At 53.1% G+C, this 17716-nt stretch overlaps 1 protein-coding gene across 4 annotated transcripts in view; it reads right to left on the minus strand.

Moving 5' to 3' along the window:
- Window positions 1-16334, minus strand: part of CLMN (calmin) — a 119493-nt gene extending 103159 nt beyond the window's left edge. For 3 of the 4 annotated variants that reach the window (XM_078054162.1, XM_078054163.1, XM_078054161.1), the window contains exon 1: window positions 16166-16334. In XM_078054162.1, coding sequence (XP_077910288.1) covers window positions 16166-16247 — 82 coding nt within the window. In that variant the 5' untranslated portion in view covers window positions 16248-16334. The remainder of the gene's footprint in view (window positions 1-16165) is intronic. The other variant, XM_078054164.1, reaches the window with a different exon arrangement.
- Window positions 16335-17716: the final 1382 nt, after the last annotated feature.

The raw sequence follows: 17716 nt of genomic DNA on the forward strand, positions 1-17716 counted from the left end.
CTCGAGGATACTAAACCACCTGCAACATTTGGAACATCCCATCCAAGGAAGACCATCTTGCTCCAAAAACCAATAGCGTCCCCCCTACTACTCACTCACCGAGGAATGCTGGCCACAAGCCAGCCTAGGTCATGTCCCCAGGGTGAAATGGTGGTGGGGGGAGGAAATGAGTCAAAAAGGTCACTTGATTATTAATGAGCACCCACAAACACTGCTCCACTCTGGTCCCCTTTCTCACCCAGGCTGGACCACTCACCTTCTGAACACTCGGGCACATTCCTGCCTCTGCACCTTGGCTCACACCAACTTCCTCACTCACCTAGAGGGTCATCCCGGCTCATCTCCACCTACCCATCCTAAATCCCTTCCCAACACAAGGTGCTACTCTCTGCATCTTGCTGGATGGCTCAACCCCAATCAGCTCTCCCATCCCCAAAGGATGCCAGGCCTCCAACCAGACCACTGACTTAGAGTCAGCTAGTGCCCTGTGGTCTTCACAGTATCATCCCAAGTATAGACACCAATCTGACCTTGAAATATGGACTAAGCAATCGATTCATTCACACGGTTCAGGTGGACCCCTATCAAAATCTCCATCACCATACCAAAAAAGAAATTGCTCGTCTAAAGAAAGAAACATTTACTTAAAATGTCCTGATGAGCGTTGGGCACTGGGCATTCATGACTTCACTGAGTCCTCCAAACAACCCTGGGAGGGCATTCCTATTATTAAAGTCACATTACAGATAGAAAAGATCAAAATTCCACAGGGACCCATAACTTGACTAAAGTTCCACAGGCACAAAGCGAAGGAGCTAAAATTCAAGTTCACACCTGGCCTCAAACACTTCTTTCCACTGGAGATCAGGCAGGCTCTCCTTTCTCTGGTTTTGTTCTTATTCACCAACTCTGTTTCCTCCATCAGGGCTGTAGGATAAAAAAGCATCAGGGGGCCTGGAGGGTCATGTGTTGATTCTGCCTTTCCTGGTTATCTCCAAGGTGCTTCCATGGTGTTCCACCTCCTGGGTAATACAACCCACTCAAAAATCTAGAAGATCAAGTACAGTCGTCCTGCCAGTGTCTCATGGAGGCTCAGGCAGGATAATCTTTAATCTTGCCAAGAAGAATAGCTTAACTTTCAAAGCTTGGCACCAGCCAATTCTCCCCTAGGTAGCCTGTGGCTTTGGGCTTGGGATGTTTTATAAAAGCAGGCAGGGCTCCAACATCAAACAATGTAAAAACCAAACAACCCGTTCCTTCCCTGGTTGGTTTTTCTCTCCTGAGGGGCCAGTGCACCCCGTGGATGGCACAGGCTACAGTTCTGCATTACGCCCCACAGCATGTGTATGATGATTAGCACTGGGGGGGGGGGGCAGTGAAAACCCCACCCGCCCAGCCGAGAGGAGCCTTTAGCCTGCTGGCTGGGGATTTGAGACCTGGGAGGACATCAGGGGCAAGTTTGTTAGAGGAGGTCCCTCTGTTCCTAGAGCTGCACCCCTACCTGGATCCCTGATCCCCAGGCCTCGAAACTCCAGGTAACCAAGTGTGCGGCTGGGAAAATAGCCACCAAGGGTGACCAAACCCCTCTGCAATTTCCCTGATCTCTGCTGGTAACCAGTATTCAGCAGCAGTCTCTGGAAAACAGTCAAAATGGAAGGGAACACAGCCAGGCAAGTATACTCACACTTCAAACCTTCAAGGCTGGGGTGGACGCGGCACGCGCTGGCTTCCTCCCCAGCTACTCTGAGACACTTGGAGAGGCGAGGGAGTGACTTCCTGCAGAACAGAAGTCGGCTTTTTACTCAGCACGGGCTTCTGATTTTAGTCCATCTCGGAATCCTACTAAAACCTAGAGTAAAGGGGCCTTGTTTATGACATGCGCTATGTATTTAGAATATAAATCCACAAGGACGGAGAGAACAGAAGGAGGAAAAACAGCAGAAAATCCCAAAGGGTGGAGAGAAGACAGACCTGTAGTAACTGATTAGCATCTCGAGAAATCCACACCTTAATGTGGCGGCGAGGAAGGGAAAAAACAGCCCAATTTACAACCCAGAAGTCTCAAAGGTTCTCGGGAATTAGTGGTGACAGGTATCTCTGGACATGAGGCTGGGGCGGGGAAAGGCAATAAGATGATGATGAGTCCCTTTATCCCTTCCCCCATGTCTCCTCGCAGGTGACGGTCCCACCCTCCATCAGGCACAAGACTGGGAGTCTGTTTTATAAAGAAGATAAAACAGAAGGTCTGAGTGTGAATTGAGCTGAAAAACGGCACAGTAAGTGATTTCTACACACTGGATGCAGAGGAACTCCTCACCCCTAATGCCTCTCCCTTCCTCCAGCTCCCAGACCCCCCACCCCTCACCCCCAGCACCCTGGCCCTCCGGACAGAAGACTGTAAGACTCTCTTAATCTGACCAGCCAGGAGGAAAGACCTCAGGATACTGACATAGGGGTTCCCCGTGACACAACCCAGCAGGGTGCCCATCAGAGAGACTCCCCTCAAGAAGCCCCGCCCCCTGTGCTCCGAGCTCATAGAACACCTTTCAGTCCCCAGCTCTTAAATATGAGAAAACAATCAAGGACTATGAGCCAGCTAAACAAAGAAGCCTCTAATGCGAAAGCTCCAGACCAAACCAACCCATGTAAACAAAGAAAACGGCAGATATAACATAGACCACATGGCACATCCAATGGCTCTGTGCCCTTTGCCTCCAGCAGCTCATGCCATCATCACAAGTCTTGAGGCAGGTCTCAATATTATCACTTTCATTTTACAGACAAGGTGTTCGAGGAATAACAAGGTTGAGTAACTTGCCCAAGCTCACAAAGCAAGTGAGTGGCAGAGCTGGGATTCGAACCAGGCCGTCTGCCTCTGTGCTCTTGCTGTTGCCTTTCAAAGCACCACCTCAGCTGTCACTGTCCATCATTAATATTCCCAGCGTGTAGGAGAAGGTACCACAGGCCTGAAATAGGACTTCTCTAAAGAATAAGAAAGAGCTCCCGTAAATTAAGAATGTGGCAGATTAAAATACAGAATATAAAATTGAGGAAATCTCCCAGAAAGTAGAGCAAAAAGCAATGGGGATGGAAAATAGAAAATTAGAGGATTAGTCCAAAAGGACCAATATCCAAATAAAAGGAGTTCTAGAAGATTAGAGAAAACCATTAGCAGAAATCATGATTTAAAAAAAAAAACACAAGAAAATTTCCCAGAACAGAAGGACACAGTTCCAGAGGGAAATGCCTCCCTAAATGATCAGCATGGAGAGACCAGCACCCAGGCAGGCCACCCTGAAGTCTCAGGGCACTGGGGACAAAAAGAGGATCCTATAAGCTTCCAGAGAGATCAAAACAGGTCACACAAAGGATCGAGAATGGCTTCACACTTCTCAACTGCCACCCTGGGAGCTAGAAGACAATGGAGCAAGGCTCCATTTCCAAAGGAAAATGATTTCCAACCTTGAATTTGATACCCAGCTAAACTAGCAATCAAAAGTCAGAAGAGAATAAATTCATTTTCCATTGGGCAAGTTCTCAGAAAATTGGCCACTCAGGCACACTTTCTCAGGAAGGATGTGCCCCTGTATTCAAGAGACTAAAGAGACTTCAAGAGACAGGAATGGGAGATTGAACCCAGGAGAGAGGTGAGGGGGGGCACACGTGACTGTGACAGAGGGCCCAAGTGACAGCCAGGCCCCAAGTATGGAGGGTAATGAGTCCAGACTGGAGTAGATCAAAGGACCCTGATGTGCTCAAGAAGAGGAAACAGAGAATTTATCTGATGCAACCAAACAAGTTGAGGGGATATCCAGAACACGAATAGAGTTTGGGGATGAATTAATAAGCACATGTGCCAATAACAATGGACAGTTCTACTCCAAGGAAACAAAAAGTAGAACAGGAAAGGAAGAGTGATCATAAGTTACTACATGACTTAGCTCTGAACAGTGCTGGCCTAGTCATAATGATGTTAACCCCAATTACTAATCTTCCAAAAGTATAATGAAAACATATCAGGCAGTTGGGAGGAAGGGAAAGATCTGAGGTTAGAAGAGATAAAGAGGAGATCTATAGCCTTACTTTCTAGGGTCGGAAGTCAGAGCCTTGAACAAAAACATCAAGACAAAGGAATACATGCATGTTATTCAGAGATGAGGAAAATACCAAAATCATCAGCTAAAAAAATTTGCAAGCGATTGCTTCTGGGAAAGGGGGCAACCACTGTTTTTCATACAAACCTTAGAAAACTATAGTTATGTATGATTTAGAAAAAGCAAGGTACAGGGAAACATGTTAAAGACATGTGATGCCACCGAATGTTCTAACAACCAAGAGAAGGTGGGATTTTTCACCAAAAAGATGTTGTAAGGCTCAGATAGCTACAGCTAGTCAATAGAAAAGAGACTAAAACTAAAAACCCAGCTCTGCCAGATCCTGGAATCTACACTTTCGAGTCTACATTCATATATCTAAGATATACACTGAGCACATGCTGAGCCTGGAACAGAAAGCTAAGCCCTGGGACACAGTGGTGGCCAGGATGGACCCCAGTGCCCAACTCAATGAGCCTTCTGGTTCACCAGGGCTCACTAATAACAAATCCCAGTAGAGCAGTGCCCAACCCTGGCAAACACAGTCTATCAAGGGCAACTCTTGACTGATTCCTGGCCTCCTCCTCTGCTCGCCCATCATCAGTCCTGTGGCAACATGGCGCCTTCTCCCCCACATTCCCTCCACAGGTAAGCCATCACATGCCATTTCGTGGCACTTGCCCACAGCAATTCTGGGAACTTGACAGGCCATTGTCCAGGTCTGCCAACACCCTGCCACTGGGGCCCAAGGCCCTCAGCTTTGATTTGGAAAGTATCACTTTTTGTTTTGTTTTAGGACAGAGTCAAGCTCAAAGGCCAGACCAGCTCTCCAAGGGAGAGTTCCACACAGTCCCTTGTGTACATGAAAGGAAAGTGAATCCCTTGTTTAGACTGGCTCTCAGCAAGCGCTGGTGGGTCTGGAGGGCCAGGGGAACGTCTCAGATGCCACAGTATGACATGAAAGCCCAGGCATGAGCTTTCTAGCTATGCTGACCTCCTCTGGGCCTCAGTGTCTGCATCTGTAGAGGGGATATAACACTAATCTCAGGGGTTACAGTAGAATTAAATGATACTGTGAAGGTAACCATGCTTTATAATCTGACACTGCCCTTATCACAACCCATGATGGGGATGACAGGATGGTTTCCCATGGCTGCCTCCAGTCAGTTCTGCCATAATTCAAGGTCACAGGGATTTCATTTTGTCAACCTCTTAAAATGGGACCTGTCCCTATTCTTCTCAGCTCTGCCCCTGGGAATCACTAGTCAGGAATCATCAGTTAGGAATTTAGACTTGATTTTGTCACAGTGTGAAGAACCTGGTAGGTACGTGACCATAAACAGCTGAGTTGCTGAGTCCCCTCGGATAAGGCTCAATACCCAAGGCTGGCTGACTTCTTGCCCAACATCCTTCAGCCTGGTCCAGCTCTCTTCCTGGGTTCCAAGCCAACTGCACCCTCCATAGCCAACTGGGCCTGGAGCCAGTGTTCACCAAGTCTCTCCCCCACCCCAAACTCAAGTCTCACCAGCACCCCTTCTTCATACCCTGTCCCCCCAACTCATTCCATCCTCTCAGACTTACTTCTGATTCCTGGTTTCTACCACTTGTTAGCTCAGTCACTCGGCATTCTTGCTCAGCCTTAGTGCTTGGGGGACAGATAATAATGCCCACTATGGGGGCTGTTTGGAAGACATGTATAGTGTCCAGCAAGTGGCCACTTCCCCCCATATTCCCCATAATCACAACATCAATGCCCTATAACCAATTAAGACAATCCTTGACTTAGTTGATTTTACACAACCTGTACTCTATATTACACACTTTACAACAATGACATGCCAAATTATTTTCTGTTACTCAAGTCAGGTCTTCTCGAAGTCAGCCTGACAATGAAGGGGCTGAGCCACAGCACAGGGGAGCCCTTTAGCTACACTGCCTTCTTTACGGTACCACATTTCAGAAATTACCGGAACATCTGATTGCATTTCATCCTTGTTTTATAAAAATAGTAGAATCAGAAAAAAAAGTGTCATTATCAGTGATTACTATTGGTTTCATACTTAATACCACAAAGATGATGGAACCAGAGCAATTTAAGTTGGAGGGTGCCCTTCAACTAAGAAGGAAGGGGAAAATGGGTAAAATGGTAGAATACAATATGGAGGCATTCGACCATGCTCCAATCATGAGGCTTGATTAGGATTTTTCTTCCATTCTCTGGGAATTTAACTTTCTCATAACTTGTATGTCTAGCCTTGGACTTTTAATGCTACCAGAAGTTGAGAACTACCCATAAGCCAATACCCTAAGAATGTTCTCTTGGTTTCTTTCTTTTTTTTTTTTTTTTAAGATTTTATTTATTTATTTGACAAAGAGAGACACAGCAAGAGAGGGAACACAAGCAGGGGGAGTGAGAGAGGGAGAAGCAGGCTTCCCGCCGAGCAGGGAGCCCAATGCGGGGCTCAATCCCAGGACCCTGGGATCATGACCTGAGCCGAAGGCAGACACTTAACTGACTGAGCCACCCAGGCGCCCCTGTTCTCTTGGTTTCTAAACAGACTAATATTTCACATGAAATAGAAGACCGTTTCAAACACCTGGGACTGGACCTGCTCTCGGTTAACAGCATTTCCAGGGTTTGTGTATCTTGATCCTAAAAGAACATGAGGATTAGAAGGGAGGTGTTACAGTTGCCAGAAGGTGTTGAATCCCAGGGCCCACCCAACAGGGTTGGTACCTAGAGGCCACTGTGATGTCACCCTCTTCATGCCACAGCCATCCACACCGCCCAGGCCCCAGAGCAGAGATCAGGCTCCATGATGTCATCCCTGGGGTCACTCACAGTCCACAGCGTGTATCTCAGATCACACCACTGCCTGTGGACTCCTGGGGGGAGTCCCTGCAGGCCCAGGCCAGCCCCCTCTCCTGTCCCCTCAAACCCTGCTCTCCTTCCCTCTGCCAGGTAGCCTCTCCAGGTTCCAGAGCCAAGTGGTGGCAGCCCTGTGGCCAGAGCCCTGGTCTCTGCACTCCCAGTTCGGGTTCCATGCCACCACCTGGATGTCTACCAGGCTTGATACCCACTTGTAATTCATTTGTGTGTTCATTTCCTATTGTTGTTGTTACAAGTTACCACATACTTCGTGGCTGAAAACACCACAAATTAATTATCTTTCATTTCTGGGGGTCAGAAGCCCGAGATGGGTTTGATGGGCTAAAATCGAAGTTATCAGCAGGACTGTGCTCCTTCTGGAGATGCTCAGGGGAGAAGCCATCTCCTTCTCTTCCCCAGCTTCCAGAAGCCACTTGCACTCTTCAGCTCACGGCCCCTTCCAGCAACGGCATCACTATGACCTCGGCTTCCCCTGTCACCTCTCCTCTCTCTCTAAGCCTCCTCCTTCCCTAAGGATGCTTGGAATTGACTGGACCCAGCTGGATAATCCAGGATAATCTCCCATCTCAACATCTTTCATGTAATCACATCTGCAAAGTCCCTTGACCACGCAAAGTAACATAACCAACTGCAGGTTCTGGAGATCAGGACGTGGCCATCTTTGAGGGTCCAGGGCTCAGCCTCCAACAATTCAGCGGACGGTTCTGAAGACCCAGTCCATAGGAGGGGCTCATGGGACAAAGATACATGCACTCTTCTCAGGGACTTACTCGTGGGGGCCCCTGGGAGTCCAGAAGAGGCGGCTGTGATTTTTCCCCTGGGCAGGTGCAGGTGGGGTTCAGGGAGGCTGCTCTAGGTTGGGTCGTGGTCATTCTCTGCAGGAGTCATGCACACAGAGGTACAGGGTCAAGGGGTGGGTGCAGCTGGGTCTGGTTCATTCCAGGAAGGACAGGAGAAGTGAGGGAGTGAGAGCACACAGCACAGCTTCTTCCTGAGGGCAAAGAGGTGTCTTCTACCAAGACAGAGAAAGATCTCTGGGGTTGCAGGGATGAAATGGGGTCAGAGGTGCTGGAGGCAGGAAAACAGTGGTCCTGGCAAAAGCAGGCAAGAACAGAAAGGCAAGAGGGGAGAGCCACTTCGGGACCGGGACTGACGCGGGAGGGGAGGGAGGGTGAGTGGAGGATGCCCTGGGCGGGCCAAGCTACTGCACTGCCAAACGGGCAGGTCATCGCCGTGCCCTCCCCCCCGCCCCGTCCCAGTTCCCAGCTAGAAGGCCTCAGAACCCTGCTTTTTAAGTATGTCATACCCTAGAGGATTGAAAATAGTTTAAAAGAGGAGAGGGATATAAATACCGCAAAGGTTCCTGCCTGCATGGAGAGCCCCTAGGAGAGGGAGGCAGGAGTGGGGCATGACATCATCAGAGCCCTAAAGGTCCTTCCAATGAGACCTCTAGTTCTCCAAGACTGGACAAATGACTCTAGGGCTTCTGCAAATTCCCCAGATCCTCCCTGGCTCGTCCTCATCCTTGTCCTCGTCCTGGGGGCTTGGGGCTATAATCTCCCGGAAGCAGTGGATCACAGTGCTCCAGGAGGGCAAGATGAAAAGGAAATTGTCAGGTGCACAGGCTACTTCTGGAACCCACCTCCCTGTATGCCCTGCACCCCAACCCTGGCCACAATCCTCCCCAAGAGCCCCCACCTGCCCACCACCATACACTCCCCTACTCCCTGGTTTCACACTACAGATGGAGATTTGCAATTACAGATCTTTTCCCCGTCCCCCCAGGATGTCCCCACCCTTAAGGTCGGATGGGACCTTCCCTCACCCCCATACTCCTGCAGCACCCACTCTGAGCACCCTCAGTCCTAACATGTTTCATCTTAGCCTCATGCTATGCAAGTCCTCTATGCCCTGGGGACTCCTGCAGTGGCCCCTTCACCACTCCACACCAGCTCCCAGGATTTCAGGAGGACTCAACAACTGCTATTTGGCTGAATGGCCAGGCTCCCGGAGGGCAAGTGGTTTTTGTAAGGCAGGGCCAGAACCCACCTCGGCGCGCATCGACCTTCCAGAAACAAGGCTGGGCCTATTACACATGGAACAAGCATCTTCCACTGAGGTCATCAGGAGCATCTCCTACCGGTCAAGTGCCGAGTCTGGGTTTAAGGCCGCTGCCATCCCACAGAAAGCCCTCTGAATTCCCACGCCCCAAAGAGTAAATAACCAAACAGTAAATATTCCCAGTTTCGTGGGTACTTCTTTGACACAACTACTCAATTGCCCTTGGAGTGCAGAAGTAGGCCTGGACAATATGCAAATTACAAGCACAGCTGTGTTCCAATAAAACTTTATTCACAAAAACAGGCAGTGGGAGAGATTCAGCCTGCAAACCAGAGTCTGCCACTCCCCGCCCTGATAAAAACAATTATTGAAAGAAAAGGACACAGGCCGGTGAGGTAAAAAAAGCCCACCGAGGATTCTTTAAAGCCACACTTGTGATTTTTGATGTTGCCTCTAATTCCTTCTGTGACTGACACAATCTACCACCGGAAGAAAAAAAAAAAAAAAGACACGCAGGGAGGGGGTGGGAGAAATCAGAAAAGGTTTCTATGGGAACAGGGAGTTCACTTTTAATGGTTCAATCACTAAAAAGACAATTACTTTATTTTTCTCACTTCCCCTCTGAAGCAGGGCAGGCGGGACCTCCGGCTGGTCGGGCGGGCGGGAGGACTGTGCCCTGGGCCTCAGCTGTTCCAGTCAAAAATTAAATGCCAGAGTGTTCCACAGGTCAGGGAGGGCAGTTAATGCAATCTGGGCCTCTTTGGCCGCTTCCCCGGAGCGCTCAATCGAGTCAGAAGTTCTGCCTCTCCCGTGAGGCTGCTGGGCTGGAGTCAAGGCCAACCAGGAGCTGGGGCCACTAATAAGTAACCCTTTGGCGACACCTCGTCCTAGGTCTGTGGCCAACTGACCGGGGGGCCCCCCCTCGGTACTGACCTCCATTCTACTTGGCCCCTGACCGCTCTTGTTCCTCAGCACAAATGTAACATGGGTGAAGGCAGGATCCCCTCGTTTGCCCTGACTGTGGGCGGGTCACCACACCCACCGGGCCACCTCCAACTCTGCCCAGCTGGTTCAGAGCAGGCGTCCCAGACCTTCCCTGGGCTTTTCATACAAGCCATAACTGATCAGCCCAGAACAGACCAAGAATGCACACCATTTACTGCGGTGTACTTCTATAACAAACTTACCAACTGCAACCTTTCCTATGGGGGCTCCTCAGTGGGGCTGAGTGTCTAGCACTTAACAGTGAAAATAGTCCAGGAGTGTGTCCAGCTGTCGCATGCTGGCCGCCCAAGCGTGCCAGGGACTGGAACTCAGGTGCCTTTATGTGGGCACGCTCTGTCCAGGCCATGCCACTCCTCACGCCACCTTCCAGGGGGCCCATTGGAACCCGACAGTCCAGCCCTCTTGTTTTGCAGCGAGAAAACTGAGGCACAGCCAGGGCAAGAGATTTCCCAGGATCGCACAGCAAGGGAGCGACAGAGCCAGGACTCAGACCCAGGGCGTCAGCCTCCGGGTCCTGGCTATGGCTTCTCAAGCTGCACAAAATGCTCCACCCAGAAAGCCCCTGGAGAAGAATCCACACCCCAAGTTAGGGATGGAGCCTCGACTGCAGGGTGGTCGCTGGGGGGCAAAATCCAGAGTTAACTCAAAGCCTGTGTACTGACTCCGGCAGGGAGCCTGGAAAAAATGTTTTACGGGAGGATTTACCCTTTAGAACCAGGCACACAGACAGACCTGGGCTGGGGCCTTACGGGCAGCAAGTTTCTATAGGCCAGGAAACCTCTGCATTTGATTTTCTTTGTTTTCATACAGAAACCTCCAGCACATCTGCTGCGCCCTCCAGGAGCTGGGGGAATGATTCCTCCTCGCTGCTGGGTAACCTGGACCACAGTGACATCCCTGAGCCCTCTGCTTTATGCACAGGAGGTCTCCAGGTATGCGGACACGAGCCAGGAGGGGAGGGTGCTGGGGGCTGGGAGCGAGGGGAGGCTGGCTGGCATCTCAAACCAGACCACAGAGGATCTCGCGTGCCAGGCTAAGGGGCTTGGACTTGATCCCATAAGCCAGTGCGGCCCAGCATTTTTCACATCGTGATGTCCGTGGACCATGATGGACCCAGGGGCCGCCCTCAGCCCACAGGTTGGTCGTGGAGACCCACCGAAGAGATTAGCAGGGACTCGTGAGGCGTGGCTGAGTGGCAGATAGATGGGAAGAAGTGACCCAAGGCCCAGAGCCATAAAGAGGTGACCACAGAGTCCAGGCAAGCACGGGGAGGACTGCTCCTGGAGCTGAGCCAGGGGAATCAGAGGAGGAGGTGGAGAACACGGCAAGGGCTGATCTTTTTAACCACACGGGCACCGTCCCACCCGGAGCCTGCCTTCAGGTTCTCCTCACCACGGTCCTGCTTCTGATGCTGTGAAATGGGGATTTCACGCAGTCACATTCTGCTCAGCCCTCGAGGCCTGACTCCAACGGCCCCTCCTCTGAGAGGCCTGCCCAGCTCCTCTCCTCCCGGGGACGCCCATCACACTCGATCCGAGGAGCTAGTGCGACAGGACGCATGGGCTCAGTGGGACCTGGGTTCACATCCCAGCTCCACTCAGAAGCCCATGACCGTGGGCAGGTCATTTGACTTCTCCATTTCCGAAACAAGCACCCCACCTCAAAGGCCTGTGGGAAACCTTAAGGAGGCAGTTAGCACCGTGCCCGGCACCACCGCTGTCTAGCAGTCAAGTCCAAGGGCCCCAAATCGCAATTTGTGTGTGTCAACCCTGGGCAGTATGGCTTCCCAACGCGTTCTGACGGAGGGAGACACTGAAGCAGGGGTGAGGACACAGCTCAGGGAGGACCAGCCAGCAGGGCCAGCTGGCAGTGGTGGGCGCCCCCCCCCACACACCCAGAGCAGCAGTGGGGATGGTCTCCTGCCTGCCCGGATCCACCTTGAGCTCTGGGGACTGGGTCTTGGCCAAGCTTCACAGGTCAAGGTTCACCGCATCAGGCGGAACAGGGCGCCGGAGCAGTAGGAGACGGCCGGAAGGAGGACATTTGAGCCCCAGTCTAGCTTCATGCTGCTTTAAAGGCAGGAACAAGGACCAACTGCATTTCTTGTTGTCTGCACACATTTGTTATACAGAACAGAAAAGTACGGGGAATTCTGAGGATGGTGGAGGCTTCCTACCAGACTCCCAACACCCACCCTCCCCTTTGACCAACAGTCAGACCCGCTGGAGCACTCAGCTGGACCCTGAGGCCAAGTCAAAGAGGGACAGGGGACAGCCAAAGTAGACTTGTCATGGGAAAGGCACCGGGAGCCCCTGCCACCCGCAGCCAGGCCAAGAACTAAGGCACAGACAGTTTACTGACCACCTCTGACCTCAGGGCTACCCCACAAAGCTCCAGGGAAGTGGGGCCACCAGGTGGAGGCTGCCAACATCCTGCAACTCTGCTCTCTCCTCTCTGGTCGACTGCTTGGGCCACCTCCATTTCCCTGAAAGGGACCCCGTGAGGGTGGCACTGGCAGCCTTGGCCCAGAGGGACACCCGTGCTCTCTACCAGCTTGCCCTTCATTAACAAATGCTTTATGAGCCATCAGAGTCAATGAGGACTTCATCTGCCCCTGTGGCAGCTACAGCAAGCTGAGGGACAGGCCTCCTGGGAGAAACCATGCTTTCTGCCTGGCTCACCCTGGTCTCCAAAGACAGGCCAGGAAGTAAGTCTTCGTTCCAGGGGTCTGCGGGGGATGATCGGGTGACATCACAATCGTATCTGCTTGGACTCCAGAACCCCACAGTTCAGGGCCATAGATAAAGGCTTCAAGGAGCAAATGAGCAGAAGCCACCATACCTCCAAGTCAACTAAGAAATACACATATGGAGAAAGATGTAAACACACGGGCATGCCACTGAGCTATTCTTCCCTGAAATGCAGTGTCCTCCAGACTGACATTTTGGGGCAAGCGCCTGGTCCCAGGACCACAAGAGTCAAAGCTTTGTGAACAGAACAGGACTGCCTGACCGGAACAGCAACCACCACCTGCAGATGGGAGGCTGGGCGTCCTCCTTGGTCCCTAGGATTACAGATTCATGAAATCCCGCCGTATGCAGCCTCCCATCACCACGACAACTGCTGACTACCTGTGCTCTAAGCAAGCACACAGCTTTATTCAAAAAACAACCCTTCTGCCTGGGCTCTTCCTGCTTCCTTGACTACCACCCACGCGGAGTTTGGAGGAGCAAGGTCCCCCATCCCCTGCCTATGGCCTGAAGAGCTGGTCATCCACCCATGTCCAGGCCCAGCGACACTGACCAGCTGGTCTGGGCAGACGCTCAAAGCACGGTGAGCAGCGCCTTCTAGACTTGACCCTTCGGTTGGGACTTTCTGAGGACCACGGAGATGAGGAGAGAAAATCTCCGTGAAGCATCCAGTCCAAAGACAGGGAAGCCAAAGGAGAAATGGACAGAAGATGGATTCCTGCCCCAACAGCCACAAAGCCACGACAGGAACCTCCACAGTGCAAATGCCTTCCCACCACCGCAAGGACAAACAGCCGCACAATAGCCCCGAACTGCAAACAACCCAAATGTCCCTCGCCGATGAGCAGCCCCACAAAGAGGGGTGCATCCACCGAACAGAACTGTCTTCACAGGAACAAGGAACTGCATGTTGCCTGGGCCCAGGGCTGAGAGATGCATATACGCCAACTACCAGGTAGCTTTTTCAAGTGGTGAAAATGTTCCAAAACTAGATGGTTGGGAGGTTTGCCCAATTCTGTCGACTTGCTAAAAATCATTGCATTGTAAACTTAAATCAGGTGGACTTTATGATATGTAAATTATACTTTAATAAAGCAGTCTACAAAACCTCTTAAAAAATATAGGCAAGGACATGGATGAATTGCACCAACATCATGCGGAGCAAAGCAAGTCAGTTCAAAAGAGTATGTATTGTACTCTTCCATTTTATAGGATGTTCTAGAGGTAAAACTATAGTGATAAAGCTCAGAATAGTAGTTGCTGTGTGTGTGTGTGTGTGTTTGTGTGTGTATCAGGGGAGGGAGTCACTGCCTGGGAAGGGAGACGAGGCATCCATCCAGGGCACTGGAAATCATCTACATCTTGATCTGGATGGTGGTTACCTGGGTTATCCATAGGTAAAAATTTGTTGGGCTGGCACCAAAGATTAATGCACATTTTCTACACATATATAACCATACATGTGATGTATACATAATATATCGACACAAATTTAAAAGCTTATCTTTTTAAATGGCAAAGCCCATTGATGCTCAACTGGCATTGCCTAAAAGTGAGGACAGTTCACTGGGAGCTGAGGGGAGAACCCATTCAGTGAACTCCTACCCAACCTTCAGGACCCATCTCAAATGGTCCCCATGTAGTGAAGCCTTCTCTCAGAGTTCCAGGTGTAACTGCTCATATTGCTGAGCATCCCTTTCACAAAAGTCGATCCCCTTTACACTGGGAGCTGGGCTCTGAGGAATGCAGGCAGTTGCTGCAGTAAGGATTGGTTAGCAAGTGTTTATTAAATACCCACTGATTGCCTAACACACATACACACACACACACACACACACACCATGACAGCCCAAACCACATGCCATCTCGGCAAGAGATGCTAATTCCCACCCCCAAATAGGATGCCAGTTCTGGGGCAACAGGATCCAGATACGAGGCTTATTATCAAAAGGGATCATTTGCAACATCTCCAGCCTGATCCTCCTCCTTTTATACAAATCACAGCCAGAAGAGATCAGGGAGCCCAGCGCAAACTCAGTTTCCAGTGCCCACTGCACCAGGCTCCCCCACCCCATGTGAGGTCACCTTTGCTTGCACTGTCCTTGCATAGCCTAGGGGTGGAGCAGGTCCACATGGACTGCCAGGAAACAGTCTCTCAGGTATAATGTTTAAACTTGACTGCCTGGCCATCCCCACCCCCCCCGCACCCCTCCCCCCTGCACCCTCCACGCTGGGACTCCCTACCCTCCAGCAGTAAAGGCAGGTACCCAGTAGGAGGGCACCCACCACCCCATCATCTCTCCGTCCAGGGCTCCCAGCTCTCTCTGCAGCGCCCCCCACCTTGGAATCTCTAGAAACCCAAGCCTGCCCAGGAAACTAAAGAAACTTCCCCAGCCCAACCCAGCCAGGTCTCTGTGCCTGAAGAGAGGCCGGAAGTGGAACTCTGTCTAGTTCTGCAAAGCCCACGTACGCAAAGAGAGAGACGAGAAATACACCTCCAGGAAAAGCAGCTTTCTTTGGGTGGGTGGGCTTGACGGTGGTTGTGGGTGACTTTTTCCCTTTAAACATGGTTGTGCTTTCCAAGTTTCCACAATGAATAAACTCTTGAAAGGTTAATACACTTCGTGTGTGGCGGGAGCCACCCCTAGCCCTGGTCGGACGCGCGGGCCTCCCGAGTTTCTCTTTCACCTTGTGTCAAGGTAGGCGCCGGTCCCAGCGTCCGGCGTCCAGGGGGCGGGGCCTGTCGCCCCCTCCCCAGTGGAGCCGGGGGCCACAGGAGGGGCCGCTCCCTGTGGCCAGTGGCTGAGCCGCCCAGCCCCCGGATCCGCGCCCCTGGGCGCTGCTCCCCAGCCCACCCCCTCATGCGCCGCCCCGCGCTCCAATCCCCTAGCCTCAGAGGTACTTGGGAGGTGTGCAAGCTCACACGCGCGCGCGCGCACACACACACACACACACACACACACACGCAGTCGCACTTTCTCCTCCCTCCCTGACCTGGGCCACTGCCCCTAAGAGCCCACACGTTCAAACTTGGCCAAACTCGCAGCAGTGGCTGCAGGGGAGTCGTGACGTCCCCCCCAAAGAAAGCGGGACCCCCCCAACACACACACACGCACGTGTGCCGCCCCACCCCCTGGGCGACCGCGAATCTGGCCGGGAGGCCCCGCTGGGGGCTCGGGGTGGTGGTGGGGGGGCGGCCGTCTCAGCCCCCTCCCCCCCCCAGCGGGCGACCTGAGCGGGGTCAGGCGGGGCCAGGGGGCGGCGCGGGGCGGCGCTGTCCCGGGCGGGAGCGGCGCCGGGGCTCCCGGGGCCACCCGACCGGGCGTCCCCCCCGGAGGGGGCTGGGGGGCGCTGGGGCGCCTTACCTTGCAGGTTCTGGACGCGGATGTCGCTGATCTGCCCGATGAGCTCCTCGCGTTGGAACCAGTCCCACTCGTGCGCAGCCATGAAGCGCGGGCGGCGGGCCGGGGCGCCGGGGCCGGGCGCGGGCGGCGGGCGGAGAGCCTGGCGGGCGAGGGCGCCGCGGAGCCGGAGCGGCGGCGGCGGCGGCAGCGGGCGGCGGCGGGCGGGGCGGGCGCGCGGTCGGGCCGCCCCCGCCGCGGGCGGGCAGCGGGCGGGCGCGGGGCGGCGGGTGCGGGGCGCCCGGCTGGCGCTCACTCCCCCATCCGGAGGCGGGGGCCCCGGGGGGCGAGGGGCGGGGCGGAGGGGGGGGTAGGGAGGCTGGGCTCGGGCCGGTTTCTTTTTTTTTTCTTCCCCCCCGGGGGTGTTTGTTGGGTGGATTGTTTGGTTGCAAACGGCCGGTGATGAGGCAAGGGGTCCCGGCCCCCAGATTGTGATGTCTCAGGGGGCGGTGGGCGGGGCGACGCCAGCCGGGGAGAGCCCGCGGGTCCCAGCGCCGGGTCCCCCTCCCACCCAGCTGCCGGCGCCTCCGCGCACCCCCGAGCGGGGTACGACCCCCGCAGACACCCCTCCACCTCAGGTCCCCTGGCTCCGCACGATTCTGAGAGGCCACCCCTGCAGAGGGGAGGGACCCGGGCTGAGGCCAGGCGCCCCTGGGGGCATCTGGGGGAGCGGCGAGGACCTGGGTAGGGGGCGAAAGAATGCAGAGATGGAGTTAGGGGGAGTCTCTTTCGTCTGCCTCCAGATTGGCGAGCCGTAGCAGGAAGGACTTATTTCCTGGGTTTTGATATTGGAAACCTTTTCCCTGGGGATCCCGTCCAGAGATGACTCCAGATTCTGGGAGGGAAGGAAAAGCAGCCCGAGCCCCACTCCCACCCTGTGCAGTCCGGGGCCACTGAATCTCCAAGTGACCCTCTCTGGGGCTTTACTGAAAATGAGTGTGGCCCTTCCGGGTGGTGGGGGGGCGCTGTGTGTGTGTTGGGGAGGGGGCGGGTGATGGTTCTTCACTATTTCTTTTAACTCTTGAAGAGTTGCAGGATCTTATCTTGTTTGGGGCTCATTACCACATCAAGTAAAGTTCTTAACTGGTTTCACAAACACGGAAAAAGTGAGGTCCTGGGATCTTGGAATTTACCCAAGGCTGAAGAATGAGTTAGGGGCATGAGATCCAAGCCCCTCGCTCAGTACTTTGACCCTTTCCGGAGTGCTGGGACAGGCTTGCCACACACACACACACACACACAACACACACACACACACACACACACAGAATGGCTTATATATGGGGTATTCCAAGAAAAAAATGGTAGGCAGGTCTCCCTGAGCATTTAAATATAGGTTGTGTTCCTCATTGCCATGTTCATGCTACAGAACTACTAGAAACCCAGATGGATGGGCTACTTCCTCATTAACTCATAACTATGCAGCCCCTACTGGTTAACAGATCCTGTGCTCTTGAGGCAGGGCCTTAAGGTGAGTGAAGCTACCCTCAGACTCAGACTCCTGGGGGGAGGGGG

This window comes from Halichoerus grypus, chromosome 8, assembly GCF_964656455.1.
Source record: "Halichoerus grypus chromosome 8, mHalGry1.hap1.1, whole genome shotgun sequence".
NCBI classification, from domain to species: Eukaryota; Metazoa; Chordata; class Mammalia; order Carnivora; family Phocidae; genus Halichoerus; species Halichoerus grypus.